This window comes from Chiloscyllium punctatum, chromosome 25 (genome assembly GCF_047496795.1).
Source record: "Chiloscyllium punctatum isolate Juve2018m chromosome 25, sChiPun1.3, whole genome shotgun sequence".
Lineage (NCBI taxonomy): Eukaryota > Metazoa > Chordata > Chondrichthyes > Orectolobiformes > Hemiscylliidae > Chiloscyllium > Chiloscyllium punctatum.
This window is the reverse complement of record NC_092763.1, coordinates 63,220,824-63,242,990: the sequence shown is the minus strand read 5'-3', so window position 1 is coordinate 63,242,990 and position 22,167 is coordinate 63,220,824. Positions and strand designations below refer to the sequence as shown.

Sequence of the window (22,167 nt, the reverse complement as noted above, 5' to 3'; positions counted from 1 at the left end):
ACTGTAGATGCTGGAATCCAAGGTAGACAAGCAGGAGGCTGGAAGAAGATTGTGAAGGTTGGCTCAGCTTAACCCTTCCAGATGGCAGGGGAATGGCGAGCAGGTGAGAGAGGCCACTCAGTTCATCTCACTGTCCATCGATAAAAAAAAACAATCCTGGCATCACATTATCTAACTGTGAGTCCACTCAAGGCCCCACTCTTCACAGAGTTACCTGCATGGCCGGGTCTCACTGTTTTATTTTCACCTTACACGGGTTTGAGCTCATGCCGCTGTACGGATACCTGGCTCACTTCAGCTAGTAGGGGGAAGATATATTTAAACCTCATAGTCCCATATTTCAGTGGGCCGTCGGCACAGCATCAGCTCACCTGCGGGACAGGTATTTTACAGCCGCGGGAAAGACATTGAAGCAGCTCCAATTAGCCGAGGTCCTCCAACCCTTGTGTCCAAAAACAGGCTCCTATCTCATGGATTTTGAACTGATGCCAAACTGAAACCACTTCACAACAGTGAGTCCAAATCTGCACACGTTACATGAAGGGAACTTGACCTCACAACTGGGTTTACTCACAAAGCAAATGCGTCCAGCAACAGAAAAAAAAAGATACTCAGATTTTCCCGTTCTCGTCTCTAACCCCACATCAAATAAAACCATTGACTTGCCCCCCCCCCCAGACACACACAAGACAATTGCTGTGAATAATCGCTTTTAATGCATTTTCCTGTAACGCCTTCCACTTTGTAGTCACAAGTACTAATTTGTATGGAGTTTTAAGTACCTACAAGATGTGTGTGTGTGTGTGTGTGTGTGTGTGTGTAGGGGGAGGGGTTCTGATCTATATAAAAAGCAGTTGCCCAATTGCTCTGCTCCGTTTTAACTAAAGTAGAAATTCAATGTACAGCTCCCAGAGAGTACACTGGGGTGGGGAGCAAGGAATTAAAAAGGTGATCAACAGCGACTTCTATCGAGCTGCTGAACCCAGGGCTAGGAGCCCCGTTCAGTCAGGACACTTCCTGCCGGCCGGCCTGGCTCAGTGGGATCAGTCCTGCTGGTGGACAGGGTTTGGGGGGGGGGGGGTGAGATGGGGGAGGCTCAGTGCTGAGGAACCCGCTCGCCTCTGGCACAGACTAACCAGCTGCTGTCAAACAGGAGAAGAGAGGGGCACGAACTAGCGGAGAGAGGTGGGAGCCTTGTACCCTCAACCAGCCCCTGCTCAGACTCCCCAGGCTTGTACAGAGAGTCTGGTACACAATTACCCCATCCCGGGGGCGGGGTGTGTGTGTGTGTGTGGTGGGGGGGGGGGGGGGAATCCGTTAAATTTCCCCTCTCTCTCTCTCTGTCACTATCTGCCATGGTATAACTGGAAACGTTTCTTAAATAAAACTCTCCCGAGCCACGTTGGCAGCTGCACCTTCTTATAGGAACCGGGAGTGTTATTATTTCTGTGAGGGAGCCGGCTGTAGTTGGGTGATTTCATCAGGAGGGATTCGAGTTGCCAACTGCTGGTATGCATCAGTGGAGTTTGCTGGGTTTTTTTCCCCTGTAGTGTGTGTGTGTGTGTGTTTTTATACAGTTAACAATGGGTTGTAGCTCTCGCAGGTCGAACCCAATGAATCTGAGAGGCGATTAGCCGTAGGGATGCCAGGCGGGGCTTATTTAAGTATCGAATATGTCAATGTGCGAGTATGTATATAAACAGCTGCTTTCATCTGATTCCCCGGGACTTCAGTAATGAAATTTAAGCGGAGATTAATGCGCCGGGATCTCTATAAACGGAGCAGTCAAAACAGAGTCGTCTCGCCTGTTATTTGACACGAGGGGCTGCATCGGGCGCGGTTCCCCAGTCAGTGAAGCTGACTGTGAGCAGAGAGTGTCACTGATCCCCCATCACCCTGATGGCCGAGGTCGGCAGCTACCTGGGAGCCCTGGACACAGACATACACGCCGTCTCTCTTGGGAATATGCCGGTGCTTGCCCAGGCGGACTCCCCCGGCTTCCTGAACGAAAGACTCGGCCAGATCGAGGGCAGGCTCCAGAGGGGAACACCCACAGACTTCGCCCACCTCAAAGGCATCCTCCGGCGGAGGCAGCTCTACTGCAGGACCGGCTTCCACTTGGAAATCTTCCCGAACGGCACGGTGCACGGTACCCGGAGGGATCATAGCCGCTTCGGTAAGGGGGGTGAGGGGTGGGCTCCCAGTATTAATAAACAAAGGGAGGGCTGGGGAGGTGGGTGAAGCCAGTCATGGCTGAGTTTCCTGACTAATGGAAGGCACAGCTCAGGGAGCTTGCTTCAGTCTGTGTGTGGACAGCTCAGTCTTTTCACTCTCACGGTGCAGCAGAAAATGGTTCCTCAACTCTCTAAAATATCCCACTTCTGTAAAACTTTCTCTCTCTCTCTCTCTCTCTGTTTCCCACACGTACAACACCAGCCGGACTACCTCAGACAGTACACGGTGACTGGGTGGAGAGTGTGTGGGGCTGGAAGAGCACAGCCAAGTCAGGCAGCATCCGAGGAGCAGGAGAATCGACGTCCCTGATGAAAGGTACAGGGATAGAAACGAACAAGCGGAGGAAGAGCCTGATGAAGGGCTGTTCCATTCTCCTGCTCCTCGGATGCTGCCTGACTTGGCTGTGCTTTTCCAGCCCCACACTCTCGACCCTGATCTCCAGCATCTGCAGTTCGCACTGTTTCCTAGTGTACGGCACTATCCTACCCACCAACACGGATGCGTTGATAAACCCGGACAGGATGTGTGATGCGGTCGGGGTTTGGAGCACGATATGTGGACAGTGTCTGTCTGTGTGTGTGTGTGTGTGTGTGTGAGAGATAGTGCCTCTGAGCGCCCCCACCGTGAAGCACAGCGACTGGACACCGGGGTAGCGGAACCTCATCTCCCTCAATTGATGTGGAGTTAGAGAGGGGGAGAGTGTAGAAACCCCGAGGAACATGCACCCATCCCGCCTGGGAAAGACTTAGCCAAGGAGAGGCGAGACACGGGGAGGAGGCACCCAGACAGCGGGAGGCAAGAGGAGAGAAAAGAGTCAAGGGGGGAGGCTTTTACACCACAGGGAACTTTACACTAACAGATAGCCAACCCAGACTGAGACACATGGACTGGGAGATACCTCCATGTAGCTGCAGAGATAGGCCGATGGAAACCAAGTGCACCCCCCCCGCAGACTGAGCGGGATGTCGAATACACGGAGTAAAAAAGGCTCTCCCTCCGCTTGGGAAAGCACGTTCGTTTCTATCCCCGTGCCTTTCTCCTCCCTCCCCCTTTTTCCACCTTCCACCTCTCCTTTCTCTCTCCACTGGCTGAAACAGGTGTCTTTTATCCACTGGAAAGAAACAGCTCCGTCCTCCGCGGACTTGCAGGCGGCTGTCCCAGAGCAAGTGCCTCTCCCCCAAACCCACCCCCCCTCCCGTTCACAGAGAGCAGCCAGGCTGTCCCAGAGCAAGTGCCTCTCCCCCAAACCCACCCCCCCTCCCGTTCACAGAGAGCAGCTAGGTTGTCTTGACCCGGCCCAAAGCAAGTGCCCCCGCACCCCCCCCCCCCCCCCCCCCAACCCCCAACCAGACAATCTTTTTTAAAAATCCCATTTTCTCAGTATTTCCACCGTCTGTCATTCGGAAGCAATGCTGCTTTTCCGAGCAGACGTTGCACGAGCTATTTGAAGGTCGATCAAATCAAAGTAAGAAATGAAACTTGAAAGAATAGCGAATTTTATAACTAGAACCAGACCCTGGGATCTGACCCTACATTTCAGTCTTAAACACGTTCGTTTTTTTAAAAAAAATATCACCGACACACTTTTTCAACGAATTGGTGACAACTACATAACTTCTGTAACACAAAGAAAGCCCTAACAGTCTTCCCTCCTGAACCCTAGTCACGCTGCTTAGTGAATTGAAGGAAGACTTGTTGGCCACTAGTTTCTCCTCTGGTCTGTTTGGCATCAGCTGTTCTGTTTGACTATTACTGGTCTGGAAAGTTGTCTCGGGTTCAGGAATGTCCAATAAAATATGCATATTACTCATTTTTACAGTGCCTTCGGGCAGAACGTACTTACAAGTTGGGTGAGTATGATCACTGACCATATCCACTGTCTGGTGTGTTGTGCAGGGATCCTGGAGTTCATAAGCCTAGCGGTGGGACTGGTCAGCATTCGTGGGGTGGACTCGGGACTTTACCTGGGGATGAACGAGAGAGGCGAACTCTATGGGTCGGTAAGTTGGACATCGTTTTCCATATCCTTTTCACACCGAGAACCAAGCAATGTTTCAGCAAGCGTTAAAGACTACAATATAAGGGGAAAAAAACTGATTCCTACTGGTTTCTGTGTCAATCAATTGGTTTGTGTGATGTGTGTGTATTATCTAACTGAAGCGCCGTACAGGAAAGTTTGCTTTGCTTGTAAGGCAAAATAAGACGATTTGTGTCCCATTTTCAATTGCCATAATGTACCTGGACTTGTGTTTCCATATCATTCGTTATTTCCCACATACCTACATTCCCACAAGTGGTTTTTATTTCCATTCTCAAAGTAACATTCTAATGATGCAATTAAATACAACCCCAGCTGGAATGTAACTGAGGATTTCCTACAGGCAAACTTCAGGAGGTACTGCTCAGCTGCTGTTCCAAGTTACCTTAGTGGTATAGTGCACTCAAACAGCTGAGCCACCCATCCCTCTGTCTCCCTGAGCCTCTTGGTCTTGCCTCAAGCTGTCCTGCAGCCAGTAATGAAAATTACGTTTGTGATTTTGAAAGAACATACAGCAGAAAAGTGCAATTGTTTCGAGTTGATGTTGTTAACTGTGGAAGTCTACTGAAGCAAATCCCATTGCATTTGCCTCTCCAATCATTTTTACGTGAGGCAGTTTTCAATTGTAAGGTGCTAGGGTTACTTAAGATAACCTGCTTAAAATGTTCATTGAAAATATTTGTTCAGTGCAGATCTACCATCTGTTGCAATGTGATCTTGCCATGGCTCCCAATACTGTGGCACATCAAGCAGAATTCTGAAGCCTGCTGTTCTTGGCTGGTCCAGACCTGTGTCTAATAGTAAACCCACTATTAAAAGCAATAACGCCCTTTGACTCAACATATCAATCAGGAACAGCAGTATAGACTTGTCCCTTCCCTTAGAAGTTGCTCATTGTTGTCAAACACCAACTGTAATGGTATTTCAGGAGAACCAAAATATATATTTCTGGTATTTTTCAGTGTCTCACAGGGCAGAATATCCCTATATTACTCACTCTTCTTGACAGACAAGGTGATTATTGCTGAAGGTTTTGCTTAAAACATTTATTTCTCTCGGATGACATGAAATTATTGTATTATTTAAGTATGTTAGCAATGGAAATTGCACCCCATTCTTGCAATCTCCCGATATTTGGTAAATTAACTCTTATGTTGTTTGGGGCTTATATTGGGCCAGGAAGCACTTTATTGTGCAGGAGTTTTGCAATACACACAAATATATAAGTAGAAAGGGAACTTGCATTCATGTAGCAGCTCTCTGAAATGATCCACTGCCAATGAAATACTATTGGCTTATTGCCAATTGGGAAATACAGCAGCCAATTTGTTGACAGCAAGATCCCACAAACAACAACTATATGTCTCAGTGATGTTGAGTAATGAGTTGTGAGTAAAATATTAGCCAAGACACCTGAAGATACCTGACTCTTCTTCAAAAGGAGCCAAGGAATCTTTTATGCCCAGAGGCAAACTGGAACTTTGATTCATCATTTCATTTGGAAAACAACACTGTGCATAGTGCAACAACCTTCAGCACCTTCACCGAAATGTTAAACTAGATTATGTGCTCAAGTCATTGGAGAGAATTGCTTTGACTCAATTGACTCGTACCATTAAGTCAAGATAAGCACCATTCAATTTTGGCCTGCATCATAGTGGCACAAAATGACTCTCAGGCATTTTGGAGCACTAACCTTTGGTTTTACTGAGTGAAGGGCAAGACTATGGAATCACAATTGCGATTCTCTGCAGTGTTAAGATGCATACTGGTAAGTTTGCTTTGCCATGATGACCATTCCTGTGGCTTCTAGCAGTGAGATTCAGAGCAATATCCAACGGTAGCATCTGGGCGAAAGTGAGGACTGCAGATGCTGGAGATCAGAGTCAAGATTAGTGTGGTGCTGGAGAAGCACAGCAGATCAGGCAGCACCCAAGGAGCAGGAAAATCATCCTCATTCCTGATGAAGGGCTCCTGCCCGAAACGTCGGTTTTCCTGCTCCTCGGATGCTACCTGACCTGCTGTGCTTTTCCAGTACCACTCTAATCTCAACGGTAGCACCTGCTCAGTCTCACACTCTGATCAATGGGTTTCATTGCACCACAGCTAAAAAAAAGAGAAAACAATGTAGTGGAAACAAGAACAAATGAATTCCTCATCTTCACACTTTCTACATTGACGTCTGCTATTCATTTAGCTGTTGAAATCTTAACATGAAAATCTGTTGGGGTACCTGAGTTGAAAATGAATATCAGTTTGGATAGGAGGTAACTCACAGTCCAGGCTTGGCTTCATTAACTGCTGCTGTAAATAAATGAGATGGGACAAATCACATTTGATTTTGATCATAATTTTCTTACACAGCAGGATCCAAGAGCAGAAGACAGTCCAGAGACAGAAATTAAACAGCTAAGAAAATCAAAGAGTGAGATTTAGGAAAGGAAATCGTGTGAATCAGGATCTAATTAGTGGCAGGGAGGAATATATAAAGATGATAAGTATTTGTCTGACACAATTCTCAACATATTTCATATTGTCTGCAAGAGTTTTTTTTAAAGAATATACTTTGTATCCCAAAAGCTAGGGAAACATTTTAGAAATAAAAGCAAAGCTACAGGTTTTAGAATTAGAATTTGTTTTTTAAAATTGTAGTAGTCTTGATTTCAGACATCCTCTTGGGATAGGTCTGGCATCCCTTTCATAGCTTGATTTCAAATACAAAGGGAGTTACAGATTTCCAGTGATCTGATTACTTCTGTAAGACAAGAATTGTTCCTACAGTGAGTGCATAGTTTTTCACTTGCACAATAGATATTCATTGAAAGAAGGACCGACTTACTACAGAGGGTTCAACAGCCATCTATCCTTCCAACTAAAACTAATCAGATGTTAGCTGGGGTTCAGCAGTGGGTTAGCATTAAATTATAAAGAATGGTATATGAAGGTGATGAAAACTTGTAAATTAGATAATTGCAATATATGTGACATTTATTATATGCTTTTAGTAACAAGTATACAGTCTTAGGGATTCTATAAGTCACCAGTCCCTTGAAATCCAATGCTGAAATGCTTTAAACAGTCCACCTCTCTCTGCTGTGCCTTTGTGGCAGCTACTCCAAGTTTTAGTGCCTCCCTTGGCATAGAGCCCTGGATCTTGGAATGGGCTAATCTGCAGTTAAAAAAAAGAGCAACTCTTTTACACTGGAAGACCAGCAAGATTCAGGTAGTTTTTTTCAGGAATTGATGATTCTCTAGGTGCAGTGGATGTTTGTCTTGGCATGCATTCCTGGGAACAACTTAGAGAGCCCAGATAGTACAGCTGCTTGTAACATCTGATCCAAAGAGATAGAGGACACAACTGATATTTTTGTTATTAGGTTTCCAGTTTAAAGAGTCTCTAATCTAATGAAGTACTACCACTGTTATAAATTCAGTGAGACTGGCAGAGGGTTACTTTTAGTCAGTCTATGAACTCCCGAGCTTACTCAAGTGGATTTTGTGTCAGGACAAGTGCTTCCATAAACCTAGCTTTGTAACAGCAGGATTTTAATAATGACATTCCTGTGTAATTATAAACATTATACAAAAATATGAATTTACTTGTTTTCAACATTTTCTTTAATTACCATCTATCATTAAAAAATACAGATTATATGTATCATTCAATGCAATGAACATAAACTTTGCCCCAACAATCATATTCGCCTCATTGGCTCAGTCCACCATATAAAATGTTTATCTGATGTTGTGCAGTTCACAGAATGATAAGGTCATTGCTCACGTTGTGGATACCTCATCAATGTACTTGTCAATTACTACTCCTCATATCAAACAGGAGGCAGTCATTTTAGATGGACATACATTTAGGTTTAGAACAGGTTTTTTTAAAAAGCTGTTTTTGACTGTTTGAAAACAACTAATTAAAAGCTTCGGTGTCAGTCTGAGACTTGAGATGGCTGTGCTTCCCAAACCCCTCCGCCTTGTGCAGTTCTCCACCGTCTGGTGTCTGTACTGCTGCTTCCTGCTCCCATCACAACAGGACGGGTCTATTGTTAATACAAGCTCAATTGTTCAAAAGGCAACAAGTTTCCACGGAATAGGACTGGTCCGACCAGTTCTTCTTTCTCCTGCTCCCCCACCACAACGATCCATCCCAGGACGGTGTACGCAGTGCTCCCTCTAGCGTGCTGTTAGTGAACCAATTGAACTCATCCAAACTGGAGCAGGCAAGTACAAATATCAAAAAACGCAAAAAAATACTGGAAACTCTCAACTAATCTGGCAGCATCTGTGGAGAGGAAAGGCAACAACCTGCGTTTTTTCAAAAAAATAACATTCCGCAGCAATTTTCTTTGTGTATTCATATTGTGGGAGTGGAAAACAAAATCTTCTGCCTGAAAATGTTTTGCTCTAGTTCTCTTAGGACACCCATGAATGCCTAGATTAGAAATATATCAGTCGTATTGTTGGACACTCTTGTTAAAGGTAACACATGCAGTCCAAACACGATCTTTGTCACATGGTCTGCTAAAACGTAGTTATCCAAAAAAAAATTTACACTCTGTCCTTAATCATAAATGTCAAATTATAACAAATAAAGGAGTTTGGAATCACCCTGATGATCCTTGCCTCTACAATTTTCCTATTCATAAAGATGAAATTAATGTTTGTCACACTCAGATCTGAATTTTCACAATGATGGTGAGGGTATCCAGGTTAGCCAAAACACTATGGGAGCACTAATTCCGGCAGTCCCATCAGGCATTTTCACCAGCAGGGGTTGGATCTGGGATGGTTTGCATTTTGCACATCCATAGCTCACAGAGGTGGAAGAACATGTTATCAGTGCCGCTGTCCTCACTTGGGCCCAACAGTCTGTCCAGTTGTCCAAAACATGACCTGTGTACTTTAGACCTTTCAGGATGAGGACGAAAGCTGCCTGAGTTCTTTGAAGAGAAAAAGGTAGCCTTTTGGACAGACCCAGTGACAATTTGGGAGAGATCAAGTGCTCTTTGGGATTGTTAGAAGTAGACATGTACATAAAAATTGGACAAACACGTTGGAATGGTCAAGCTTTTGAGAAAACTCAAGCTGCTTAATTCTCCTGACCTTTAATCTTTTGAGAAGACTGCAACATCCAACAAAAAAAACAGTGCTTACTATTTGCTGTTTGTGCTGCACTGTTTTACCCTCATTAAAGGAGTTATGCTGCCGGACCGATTTCACAAGCTATGATTACAACAGTGGGGTTCCTGTGATCCATAGTTGGATTAACAGTTCTACGTGCTCTAGTGCCACTATGAACAGAAATGTTTGTCTTTATAATGTTTTAACTAGTTGAAAGGAGTTAAATGTCATGAATGGAATTTTTAATCAACGAGGGTATAATTTCAAATAATGAATTCATCAATGCATTTAAAAAATATTCTTATTTCCCCTCAACATGGATCCTGAGCCTGGGCATGTGCCCATGGTGGATACTGGCTGAGTTGACATGGGGGATTTATTATAAGGGCAAAGTGTGGTGGTGGATGGCATGAGGGAGCACCATTGCTGTACAGGTGCTATAAAAGGTGAAGCAATAAACAGGGGCATAGGTTGGCATGGTGGGTATGAAGGGTCAAGGAAATGGGGAAGGGGAAGAGAATATGAGGGGCATGGGGCAACATAGATTGGGCATGGGGAACCTATTGTCAGGAGGCAGGGGGATGGTAGAGAGCCCCTATAGCTGCCTCTGAACACTTTCAAGGAACTGCAGGCCCACTTCCTGCTAACACCCACCCCCAGAATTAAAATCCAGTCACACTCTCCCAAATTAAGTTAGCAGAGCTGGGAATTTACTCTACTCAGTGCTGATGGCAAAATTCAGCTTACAGCCATCTGGCCATTATGAAGTATATGAAAGTTGCCAACAAGTATTAGCAAATATTCTCAAGAAGTATCATAAATGCACTTGCTCTTATTCTTGTCTGCCTTTCACATCTGCTAAATAGATAATGCTGCTGACTTTTTCCCTTCAATAGGCCTTGGTACAGTGCTCAATTGTCCTTGCTGTCAGAGACTGGGTCACTCAGAACATGTGGAATTGTACCTGTGTGTTTTAGATGTACTTTTACCAAATTGAGCTAAATATAGTGAACGCAAATGATATGTTGGCCTTCAAAGGGAGAGAATTCGAATACATGAGCAGGAATGCCTTGCTGTAATTGTACAGGGTCTTGGTCAGACCATACCTGAAATACTGTGTGTAGTTTTGGTCTCCTTATCCGTGAAAGGATGTTCTGGCTATGGAGAGAGTGCAATGAAGATTTACCAGACTGATTCCTGGGATGCGATGACTTATGTATGAAGAGAGATTTGTTCAGCTAGAACTATGTTCCACGGAGTTTAGAAGAATGGTTGTTGGTGCCAGAGGGTGGGAGAACCTCATCAAAATCTATAAAATTCTAACAGGATTAGACAGGGTAAACACAGCAAGGATGTTCTCAATGACTAGGGAGTCCAGAACCAGGCGTTACAGTTGAAGATACAAGATGTGCCATTTAGGACTGAGATGAGGAGAAATTTCTTCATCCAGAGAGTGATGAGTTTGTGGAATTCTCTGCCACAGAAAGCAGTTGAGGCCGAAACATTGAACGTTTTCAAGAAGGATGTAGTTCTTAGAGTGAAAGGAAGTCGAGGGGTACAGGGAGAAAGCAGAAACCTGATTCTGAGTTGGATGAGATGATCATATTGAATGTTGGACCGTGTTTGAAGGGCCAAATGGCCTAATTCTGCTCCCGCATCCTATGTTTCCGTGTCTCTAAAGTCTTCCCCCTCACTTTTAACTATGTGTGGTAACATACCATCCTCAACAAAGTGTAACAAAGGCAGGAGGAGTGATGATGAGCATTTACTGTCAACAGTTTTTTCACTGTTTCAACTGCGTATTGGAAATTCCATTCCATTATTTTATCAAACAAGCAAAGTGATAATTTAACAGATAGCATATTTCTAAGCGTCATCAGCAAGCCAGCCAGTGCAAGAAAGATAAAGCTTGCATGTCGATGGTGTCGTTCAAGCTTTCAGTCCTAATGCTCTTTATAAGTAGTAATATACAATTCATCTGAAAGATAGAACTTGTGACAATGCTGCACTTCCTCAGTGATTCCACAACTGGTATGGAGGACCTGTTTAGTACTGAATTCCTGATGAAGGGCTTTTGCCCGAAACGTCGATTTTCCTGCTCCTTGGATGCTGCCTGACCTGCTGTGCTTTTCCAGCATCACTCTAATCTAGAGTCTGATCTCCAGCATCTGCAGTCCTCACTTTCGCCCTGTTTGGTACTGGAGTCCATTAACCTTGAAGGGCTGGTTTGGTGAGCTGGGGGCACTTCGGTCTGATGAGCTAGACATGTCAAGGGTCTTCTGGCCAGATGCAAGAACTTCCAAGGGCCAGAGGGGCTCAGGCATGATGGAGTTGGAGGGCCCAGCCGCCTTCGCAGTGTCCAGAGAGGAGGCTGCTGAGGGGTCTTCGAGTTGTCCCTCCTCTGGGCGAATTACTCCTGGCATCTGGAGCGCATGCCAGGTTCCTAGTCCCTCCATCACCATGCCTTCTGCCTGAGGACCAATAACTGGGGCGATGGAGTGAGTGCAAGTGTATCTCTCCAACAGATCATGAGAGAGCTGGGTCTCCATGGCAACTGTCAACCTGTCCATGGAAGCAGCCTGCCTACCTGGGGCTGAATAGGTGCCCAGTCTCTGCCATGACTCCTTTTTCCCATGGCCAGATGCTGACCTCTCACACTGAGGCACTCACCAGATTGTGCTCCCACATTTTTCAGGCCTAATGCTCCTGCTCCCCCCCCACCCCAACCTCTCCCCAACCCCCCAATATCTGGGGTGATTGTTATTGCTTCCTCTGAGGCCTTGGTACCCCTCATCCTCTAGAAGTTGAGGAGTCATCTTCTAGGGGAGCTGGCTGGAGCAGGCTGTTACACAGAGAGATGGTGAAAATGCTGGTGGTACATGCATATACAAAAGAGGTATGATTATTATGGTCAGTGGTTAGAGGAGGTGTGCAATGGATGTCAGTGACAGCAGAGTTACAGTGAGTGTTGCAGGGAAATGGTCCTTAGATGGTCGACAGGACATGGATGTTTCAGCATCATTGCAGGAACTGTCCTACTCTCCTCTGGAGAGGGTTATGATTCTCTTCACAAATGACACCCTCTCTGCCCTGTTTCAGACTGTTCCCTCCTGTAATGAGAGAAGGACAGGGAATGAGTGAGTTGAAAATGGGTGGCACAGTTGTTAGTGATGGTGCAACGGTGGAAGGTGGTAATTGTTCTGAGGGTGTGAATAGGTAACACAGAGGGCATGCAGGGCAAGTAGTGTAGGTACAAAAACAGAAATTGCTGAAATAGCTCAGAGCTCTGGCAGCATCTGTGAAGAGAAATCAGAGTTAACATTTTGGATCCAGTAACCCTTGCTCAGACCCAAAGCTTTAACTCTGATTTTTCTTCACAGATGCTGCCAGATCTTTTCCAGCAATTTCTGTTTTTGTTTTTGATTTACAGCATCTGCAGTCCTTTGGGTTTTGATTTAGTGGTGTAGGTGATTGGGGTGGGACAGGGGAAAATGGGTGATGGAAGATGTTACAGATAACAGTGACAATGACAATGACAGAGTATAGGCCTTACCCACCAAAATTCACTCTAAGTTTTCTTCTTCCTCTCCTTCCTACTGCATCTTAGTATACTCCCTGATTCCATAACTGGGCTGGAGGGTGCCTGCTCTGCATGAGAACCCATCAGTCCTGGAGATTTGGTCAGATGATCCATGGACACTTGGCATGTCTGGCCTGTCCAGACATAAAAGTCTTCTTGTTCCTCCTCAGCCTTGGTGAGAAGTGGGTTCAGCAGCAGGGATGGAGTGAGTGTGACATAGCTGAGAGAAGTGTGTGACACTTACCAGAGTGCAGGAGAGAAGGTAATTTACCTTCATGTGGCACTTTTGGCCATTCCTCGGCATTCTGGAGAGGGCACAGACCCAGGTGGAAACCTCCAGTCAGGCTACCAGAGTCTGGTGTGTGGCCTCCTCTGCCAGAAGGAAGTTGGTCTCTCTGTGGATAGCTGCTGGGCGGTGAGTTGTTCTGGGACTGGCATGTTGCTAGATTAGACATGACTGACACCGTACAATGGGGAAAGCACTTAATAAGTTTGGTATGATACAGTGAAAGGTTCACAATGATCCCTCTAAAAAACCCATGCAACTCAGACTTGGCCAAAAATAACATGATTCCCTATGCTATTGAAAAGCAATGATCTCTGTGTTAGATAAAGTATAGTTCTGCTGGCATGCTTAAAGTTATAGCAGAAAATATCACTGCTATGGAATATGTAAAACAGCATGTACTTTTGCAATTTACCTGACCCTCCATTGTTTGATTGCTCTCTATTGAAGGAACCCAGTTATCTGACATCTCACTCAAATGGTAAATGTTAAAACTGAATAGTGTAAAATTAAAATGATAGGCATCTTAGGATTTCTATGAAGTCTCACCTGCCTGGAATGACTTTGGGTCTAATTTTAATTGTACAGGTAGGTAAGTTTTGAATGGGTAAGATTTTAATTCATTTTTCTAATTGCTATCAGATGTGAAGCATTTTTTAATTGACTCACGGGGCACAGGCATTACTGGGCTGGGCCGGGCCAACACTTATTGCTTATCCCTATTAGAAAAATAAGTTCAACAATTTATTAAGTTGAATAATGACAATACTTAGCATCTAAATGCAGATAATGTACATTCCAATTAATATCTTTTCTCTATTTTCAGAAAAAATTAACATCTGAATGCGTATTTCGGGAACAATTTGAAGAGAACTGGTATAATACCTATGCATCAACTTTGTATAGACACACAGATACTGGGAGACATTATTACGTGGCTTTGAATAAAGATGGTTCCCCACGGGAAGGATACAGGACTAAACGGCATCAAAAATTTACTCACTTTTTACCTAGACCCGTGGAACCTGAAAAAGTTCCAACATTATACAGAGACCTCTTGAACTATAGTTGATAAAACTCTGCTGCCTTGCATGTGTTGTACATACGCGAGAGCTTTAGCTATTCTGGGGAGCAGTGCCAACAAGGAACTTGTGGCCATTTCAAAGACGACCACTTTGGTTGAATTCGTTACCACTATTAATACTATCAAGCCTTTGTGAAGTGCACAGTCCCAGGATTTTTTTTTAAATACTCACACATCTATATTCTCCACTGAATATTGCTTCTAGATATTTGTTAAGGAGGCAAGGAACAAAAAGACTCGGAGACAATGGACACTTTTATTGTTGGAAAGAAACAAAAGGCCACAAAGTGGTGATAAACGCTGCTGCAAATAAAGAAGCTTTGAGCTAAAAGTTATATATTTATCAAAAGTTGATATATTTCCGATCTGTGGATGACACACTGCTGAAAGCAGATATTTACAATGCGACATGGAAGAGAAGAGCCAACAAGATATAAGATTCCCAGTCTTTGGAATGGGCTAAAATTATAACATGGACACTGTACAAATGGACATATTATTTATAGAAATGTCAATATTATATTTATTTTATATATTTATTTATTACATAGACTATATTTTTAATGACAATGTATAGACCAGATTGCTGTCTGGAAGGATTAGATCCTACTGAAATGTAAATGACCACTTTTAAGTTATGAAGATCTATGAATGTTGAGTTCAAAAGATTATGGACCATAAATAAAACATTTTGTTCAAAGCAAAACTTATATTGTACAATTAACATGTTGCTTGTTCACTCTTAATAAAAAGAAATCATGATTTAAATTTAACATGTAACAAATATTCAAACATGTTTCTAAATCAGTTGTTGCAAAACTCTTATTTTCCACCAAGTTAGACAAGCGGGATGTTAATATTTGTTTAAAATAATTTGCAAGTTTTCTTTATACCAGTGGTTTAACATATTTGACCAGTTACCTTTAGTTATTGCTTGTTTGCTCCTCTTTGGGCCAGTTTCAGAAATAAACTCTCTTTCCAATGTAAATGAACTCATGATGCTAAGTAAAATATTAACAAACCTTTACTCATTTCCAAAAGTGAAGGACTTACCATGTTTCCAGTAATTTTTGATGTTTTAATTTTTTGGTGCATAGCCCTGTATAATCATTCACAGGATTCAGCTATTTTTCAGATGGAGTCAAACATTAAAGTACTTTGACCCACGAAACAAGTCTTAGTTGTATAAGATTAAACAAAGAATTGCAGATGCTAGAGATCTGAAACAAACAAAAACGAAAATTGCCGGAAAGATTCAGCAGCATCTGTGGAGAGAAAATAAAGTAAATGTTTCGAGTCCATTGAAGGGTCACTGGACTCAAAACAATAACTTAAGCTTTCTGTCCACAGGTGCTGCCAGACCTGCTGAGCTTCTCCAGCAATTTCTGTCTCGGTTGTATAACACAGGCTCAGTGGGACACAAGCTTGCAATTTAAGCTGGCAAGACCCTGACCAAATTACAAATACAAATACAAATAAGAGAGGAAGGCATTTCGACACAAGAAGAAAAATCGTCAAATAACTATTTTATAATAGGAAACAAATGCACTTTCCTTTTTAAGAGATAAAAATTCTGTCTACTTAAAAATAAAAATGCAAACTCTATGTTTGTGGTAGATTTGAAAATATATTGAAAATGCACCAAGTTAATTGTTAGACTTCAAAACTACTAAGTTACCATTCCCCCTAAACCGCCCCAGGAAATATTCTGCCTCCAACACTCATAACCCCATTCGGTGTTCATGTCATTAAAGAATGAAGGAACAACGTATTCAAAGGCTTTTTGCTGAAAGGCCTTTTGGAGCGGTCAGATGTTTGGAAGTGGTTTGGTCATCTTTTGCTAATTTTCCATAATGGCATGTATGAATGCTATGCTGGTGGTTGCAATTGAAATCCATTTAATGTGGTTACATAATAGCAGAAACAGCTGAGGATGTTTACAGTAACCGACATCACCTGCCACATAGCAGCAGACCCTAAGCTACGATATTTAATAGTGCCAGCGTGTTCTATTTTTTAAAAAATTGCGCTCTCAGGTCAAAATGCAAGTTCATGTATCACAGATATATTCCAATGTTTTGTGTTAATTAGCAAAGTTTGGTTAAACTTTCAGAATAGCAGCAAGGTTTTGGAGTGGTCTTTTAGGATAAGGGCAACAGTATTTTACCAGGGAATTGAGATTTCAGACAACCCAGAATGATTTCATGCTTGTGCTTATCGGAATGAAGGGAAATGAAACACTTTCCAATTTTGCACCTGGTGGTAGCATGAAACACTCCAGAGTTCCAGGGTTCTTTACCCAGTTTGCCACTCAGTTTGCTCAAATTGTCGCCTATTTAATGGAGGCGATGGTCTTGTGGTATTATCACTGGACTGTTAATCCAGAGACCTGAGGAACCAGGCTCCAATTTGAATTCAATAAACATATGGAATTAAGAAGCTAATGACAACTATAAATCCATTGCCAAATGTCAGACAACCCTATCTGGTTCACTAATGTCCTTTAGGGAAGGAATCTGCTGTCCTTACCTGGTCTGGCCAACATGTGACTTCATACCCACAGCAATGTGGTTGACTATCAACTGGCCTCTGGGCAATTAGGGATGGCAATAAATTCTGGCCTAGCCAACAACACCCTCATCCTGTTACAGAATAAAAAAAATTAGCCAATACCGTCACCTTCATCCAACACATGGTGTCACACTGACTGACGCGCTTCCCGGTCTCCTGCAGAACTTGGTGGCACATGTGCTCAGCTGGGTAGCTCAAGAGGGGGCGAAAGTGAGTACTGCAAATGCTGGAGATTAAAGTCAAGATTAGAATGGTGCTGGAAAAGCACAGCAGGTCAGACATCATCTGAGGAGCAGGAAAATCTACGATTCGGGCTGGAGCCCTTCATTATAGAGTCATAGAGATGTACAGCATAGAAAACAGACCCTTCGGTCCAACCTGTCCATGTCGACCAGATATCCCAACCCACTCTAGTTCCACCACCAGCACCTGGCCCATATCCCTCCAAACCCTTCCTATTCATATACTCATTCAGATACCTTTTAAATGTTACAGTTGTACCAGCCTCCACCACTTCCTCTGGCAGCTCATTTCATACAAGTACCACCCTCTGAGTCAAAAGGTTGCCCCTTAGGTCTCTCATATCTTTCACCTCTCACCTTAAACCTATGCTCTCTAGTTCTGGACTCCCCACCCCAGGGAAAAGACTTTGCCTATTTACCCTATCCATGCCCCTCATGACTTTATAAACCTCTATATAAGGTCACCCCTCAACCTCCGACACTCCAGGGAAAACTTTCCTAGCCTATTCAACCTCTCCCTATAGCTCAAATCCTCCAATCCTGGCCACATCCTTGTAAATCTTTTCTGAACCCTTTCAAGTTTCACAACATCTTTCTGATATAGGAAGGAGACCGGAATTGCAAGCAATATTCCAACAGTAGCCTAACCAATGTCCTGTACAGCCGCAACATGACATCCCAACTCCTGTACTCAATACTCTGACCAATAAAGGAAAGCATACCAAACGCCTTGTTCACTATCCTATCTACCTGCGACTCCACTTTCAAGGAGCTATGAACCTGCACTCCAAGGTCTCTTTGTTCAGCAACACTCTCTAGGACTTACCATTAAGTGTATAAGTACTGCTAAAATTTGCTTTCTCAAAATGCAGCATCTCGCATTTATCTGAATTAAATTCCATCTGCCACTCCTCAGCCCATTGGCCCATCTGGTCCAGATCCTGTTGTAATCTGAGGTAACCCTCTTCGCTGTCCACTACACCTCCAATTTTGCAGTCGTCGGCAAATGTACAAACTATATCTCTTATGCTCACATCCAAATCATTTATATAAATGATGAAAGGTAGTGGACCCAGCATTGATCCTTGTGGCACTCCACTGGTCATAGGCCTCCACTCTGAAAAACAACCCTCCACCACCACCCTCTGTCTTCTCCCTTTGAGCCAGTTCTGTATCCAAATTGTGAGTTCTCCCTGTATTCCAGGAGATCTAACCTTGCTCATGAGTCTCTCATGGGGAACCTTGTCAAAAGCCTTACTGAAGTCCATATAGATCACATCTATCCCTCTGCCCTCATCAATGCTCTTTGTTACTTCTTCAAAAAACTCAATCAAGTTTGTGAGACATGATTTCCCACGCACAAAGCCATGTTGACTATTCATAATCAGTCCTTGCCTTCCCAAATATATGTACATCCTGTCCCTCAGGATTCCCTCCAACAACTTGCTCGCCACCGACGTCAGGCTCACTAACTGGTCTATAGTTCCCTGGCTTGTCCTTACCACCTTTCTTAAACAGTGGCACCACATTAGCCAACCTCCAGTCTTCCGGCACCTCACCTGTGAGGATCGATGATACAAATATCTCAGCAAGAGGCCCAGCAAATCACTTCTCTAGCTTCCCACAGAGTTCTTGGGTACACCTGATCATGTCCTGAGGATTTATCCACTTTTATGCCTGTAATATGGACAATTTTCAAGTTGTCACCATCTATTTCTCTACATTCCATATCTTCCATGTCCTTTACCACAGTAAATACTGATGTGAAATACTTGTTTAGTATCTGCCCCATCTCCTGCAGCTCCACACAAAGGCTGCCTTGCTGATCCTTGAGGGGCCCTATTCTCTCCCTAGTTACTCTTTTGTCCTTAATGTATTTGTAAAAAACCCTTTGGTTTCTCCTTAACTCTATTTGCCAAAGCTATCTCATGCCCCCTTTTTACCCTCCTGATTTCCCTCTTAAGTATACTCCTACTGCTTTTATACTCTTCAAAAGGATTGATTCCTGATGAAGGGCTTTTGCCTGAAATGTTGATTTTCTTGCTCCTGGGATGTTGCCTGCCCTGCTGTGTGTTTCCATCATCACTCTAATCTTGAGATCAAGAAGGGTCATTAGCCTGAGTGGTGAAATTGAAAAAGGCAGCGCTGGTGTGAATCAGTGTTACAATCTGTCTACTCGGCATTTCTTTTTACACCCTTGTAATCTCTCACTACTTGACACTCAAACAGGTTAGTCTAGTAGGGTATGTACATGCCAGGGACACCAGTTTGCAACCAAGACAGCATCTGAAATGCCAGGTGCTACAGGGTTGAATTTTGCAGACCATGCATTTAGTTGCTAATCCAGTTCAGAGTGGTCACAGAGAGTGAAACTGCGATTTTGAGATGTGACCTCACTAACATCCGACTACCTAACTGTTCTATGTACATGTCTGTTTGGGGGTGGGTTACCCCAGAGAGTGACCAACCTACTGGAACTCTTCAGGATTGAGGCATCCCATTACTACGGCTGCTCCGCCCACCAGCAAAGCAACTAAATGGCCAGCTTACACTTTAGAGAGTTAGAGCCCACCAGTGACAGCAACGCAGGGTATTCTTTCCTCGATGAGGTGGGGGTGGGGTGTGTTGCTCAGCGAGCAGCATAACTGCCCAATATCGGTCACCCAAAGTATTAACATCTTCTATTGGCATTGAAGGAGCAGTAAATTAAATGTTTTTGCATTTCAATGGTTCTTCTGCCAATTAATTTCAATCTCTAACTGCTGGTTACTGACCTTCCTTCCACTGAAAATAGTTGTGCCCCACCTACGTTAAACTTTAAAGATTTTGACTGTCTCTATCAAATCTCATTCTAAACTTCTCTATCTAATGGAGATTAACCCAGTTATTCACCATTCATCATAGAACTGAAATCCTTCACCTGTTGTACCATTCTAATAAATCTCCTCTGCATCCTAAGGCTTGGACATTCTTATTAAAGCATGGCTTCTAAAATTGGCCACAATGCTGTAACTGGGCACGTCCAGTGCTTTCAAAGATTTCACTCCATTGCTTTGTACTGCATACCATAATTTCTAAAGCCAAGGAAACTATTGCCCTGCCTCCTTAAAAGATTTGATACTTACATTCCAAGTGCTTTTTTGTTTCCACACCCCCTTTAAGATCATACTATTCAATTTTTTTTGTTTCTCCTTACTGATGCAAACCATTTCATACATCTTTGAGTTAAATTTCATCTGTCCTGTATCTTCATATGTCACTAATTGTCCATGTCTATGGTGTCAATGATAATTACCTAATAATCACCCACTCATCAATGAGTTGATTTAAAACAGCGAATATGACAAGTTATGAAGCAGACATTTCAGCAAACCAAGAGAATTGTGTGTGCGCAGCTTGCAGACCTAAAGCAGACTAACTCCAAGATAATGTCACAACATTGTACACATAAGACATGGAGTCCTTAAAGAGGAACTATTTAAAGAGGAACTCTCTCAAAGTCAGAGTGTATCTGTAACAACCCTAGTTCTTTCAAAAATAATTGTTACTTATTTCCAATAACAAGTGAGCCTATCAATCTAAAAGTATTGGACACATGTCCAGATATCATGATGGTGACTTTGTTTGAATGCATTATTAATTGCCTTGGTTAACAGTGATAGTCAAATTTAATGTTCCTGTTGTTAGGCTTCTTTTTCACGGACTATGACTGTTGTTTATTGTGGTGCATTGCAGCCAGACCACTGACTGTGACCATTCCATAAGCTGTTTCAAATGGGCCAACTCTGTTTTGCTCTGTAACAGTTACCAGCTCAGTTTGAAGCTTCTGGTTTCACACCTTGGATCATCTAATGCTGTCTTCCTTTCCTCTTCAAATGATAATCCTTTCAATAATAAGCCACTGACCAGTAGCAGGCCTGTCAATGAGATCAAGACTGATTAATCATTCTCAACTCTGCTTTCTTGTCTTTCCCCCTTAAGCCTCCTTTTACTGATTAAAAATCTGTCTCTCTCAGCCTTGAATATACAAAATATCAAAACCTCAATAGCCCTCTGCGATAAAGAATTCTACAGATACACCAGTGTGTATGTAAACAAATTCCTCCTCATCTTGATCTTAAATGGGCAAACTTTTATTACGAGATTATACCTTTTGGTTCCAGATGATCCCACAATGAGAAACAACCTAACCAGTCAAACCCCCTAAGAATCTTCTATGTTACAATAAAGTCATCTCTGATTCTTCTAAACTGCATCAAGTACAGGCCTAAGCTAGTCAATGGCTTCTCATAAGATATTCCTATCATACCTGGATCAGAATAGTGAACTTTCTCTGGACAGTGACAGTACATCTGGGTAAAGGGACCAATGATGTCACAGCATTACAGTGGTGTGCTGACTTGTGCCTTGTAAGTTCAGCAAGACCTCCCTATTTTTATATGCTATTGCCTTTGAAATAAAGAATCGAGAGTGTGGTGCTGGAAAAGCACAGCCGGTCAGGCAGCATCCGAGGAGCAGGAGAATCGACATTTCGGGCATAAGCCCTTCATCAGGAATGAGGCTTGTGGACTGGGGGGCTGAGAGATAAATTGGAGGGGGGTTGGGGCGAGGGTAGTTGAGAATTCAATCGGTAAATGAAGGTTAGGCAGCATCCGAGGAGCAGGAAAATTAACGTTTTGGGCAAAAGCCCTTCATCAGGAATCATCATTATTCCTGATGAAGGGCTTTTGCCCGAAACTTCACTTTGCCTGCTCCTTGGATACTGCCTGACCTGCTGTGCTTTTCAAGCACCACTCTAATCTTGACTCTAATTTCCAGTATCTGCAGTATCCACTTCTGCCATGCTAATGCTAGTCAAGCACATTGAGCTTTCATGTTAAGTAGCCTAACGTGTGATAACTTATTCAGCACTTTATATAAATCCAAATGTATTACTGTCGCTGTTTCCTCCGATTTATCCTACTTGTTACCTTCTCAAAGAATTGTAATAAACTTATCAAGAAC

The 22,167-nt window shown here is 43.2% G+C and overlaps 1 protein-coding gene across 2 annotated transcripts; it reads left to right on the top strand.

The window, feature by feature from the left end:
* Positions 1–1,362: 1,362 nt before the first annotated feature.
* fgf16 (fibroblast growth factor 16) lies at positions 1,363–15,123 on the top strand. Of its 2 annotated transcripts, none has more exons than XM_072595419.1 (3): positions 1,363–2,176; positions 4,132–4,235; positions 14,173–15,123. In XM_072595419.1, the coding sequence occupies exons 1-3, from the start codon at positions 1,900–1,902 to the stop codon at positions 14,212–14,214; spliced, it is 423 nt and encodes a 140-aa protein (XP_072451520.1). In that variant the 5' UTR covers positions 1,363–1,899; the 3' UTR covers positions 14,215–15,123. The 2 variants fall into 2 exon arrangements, with proteins under 2 accessions (XP_072451520.1, XP_072451519.1); XM_072595418.1 differs by having other exon boundaries at positions 1,364–2,176; positions 14,093–15,123.
* Positions 15,124–22,167: the final 7,044 nt, after the last annotated feature.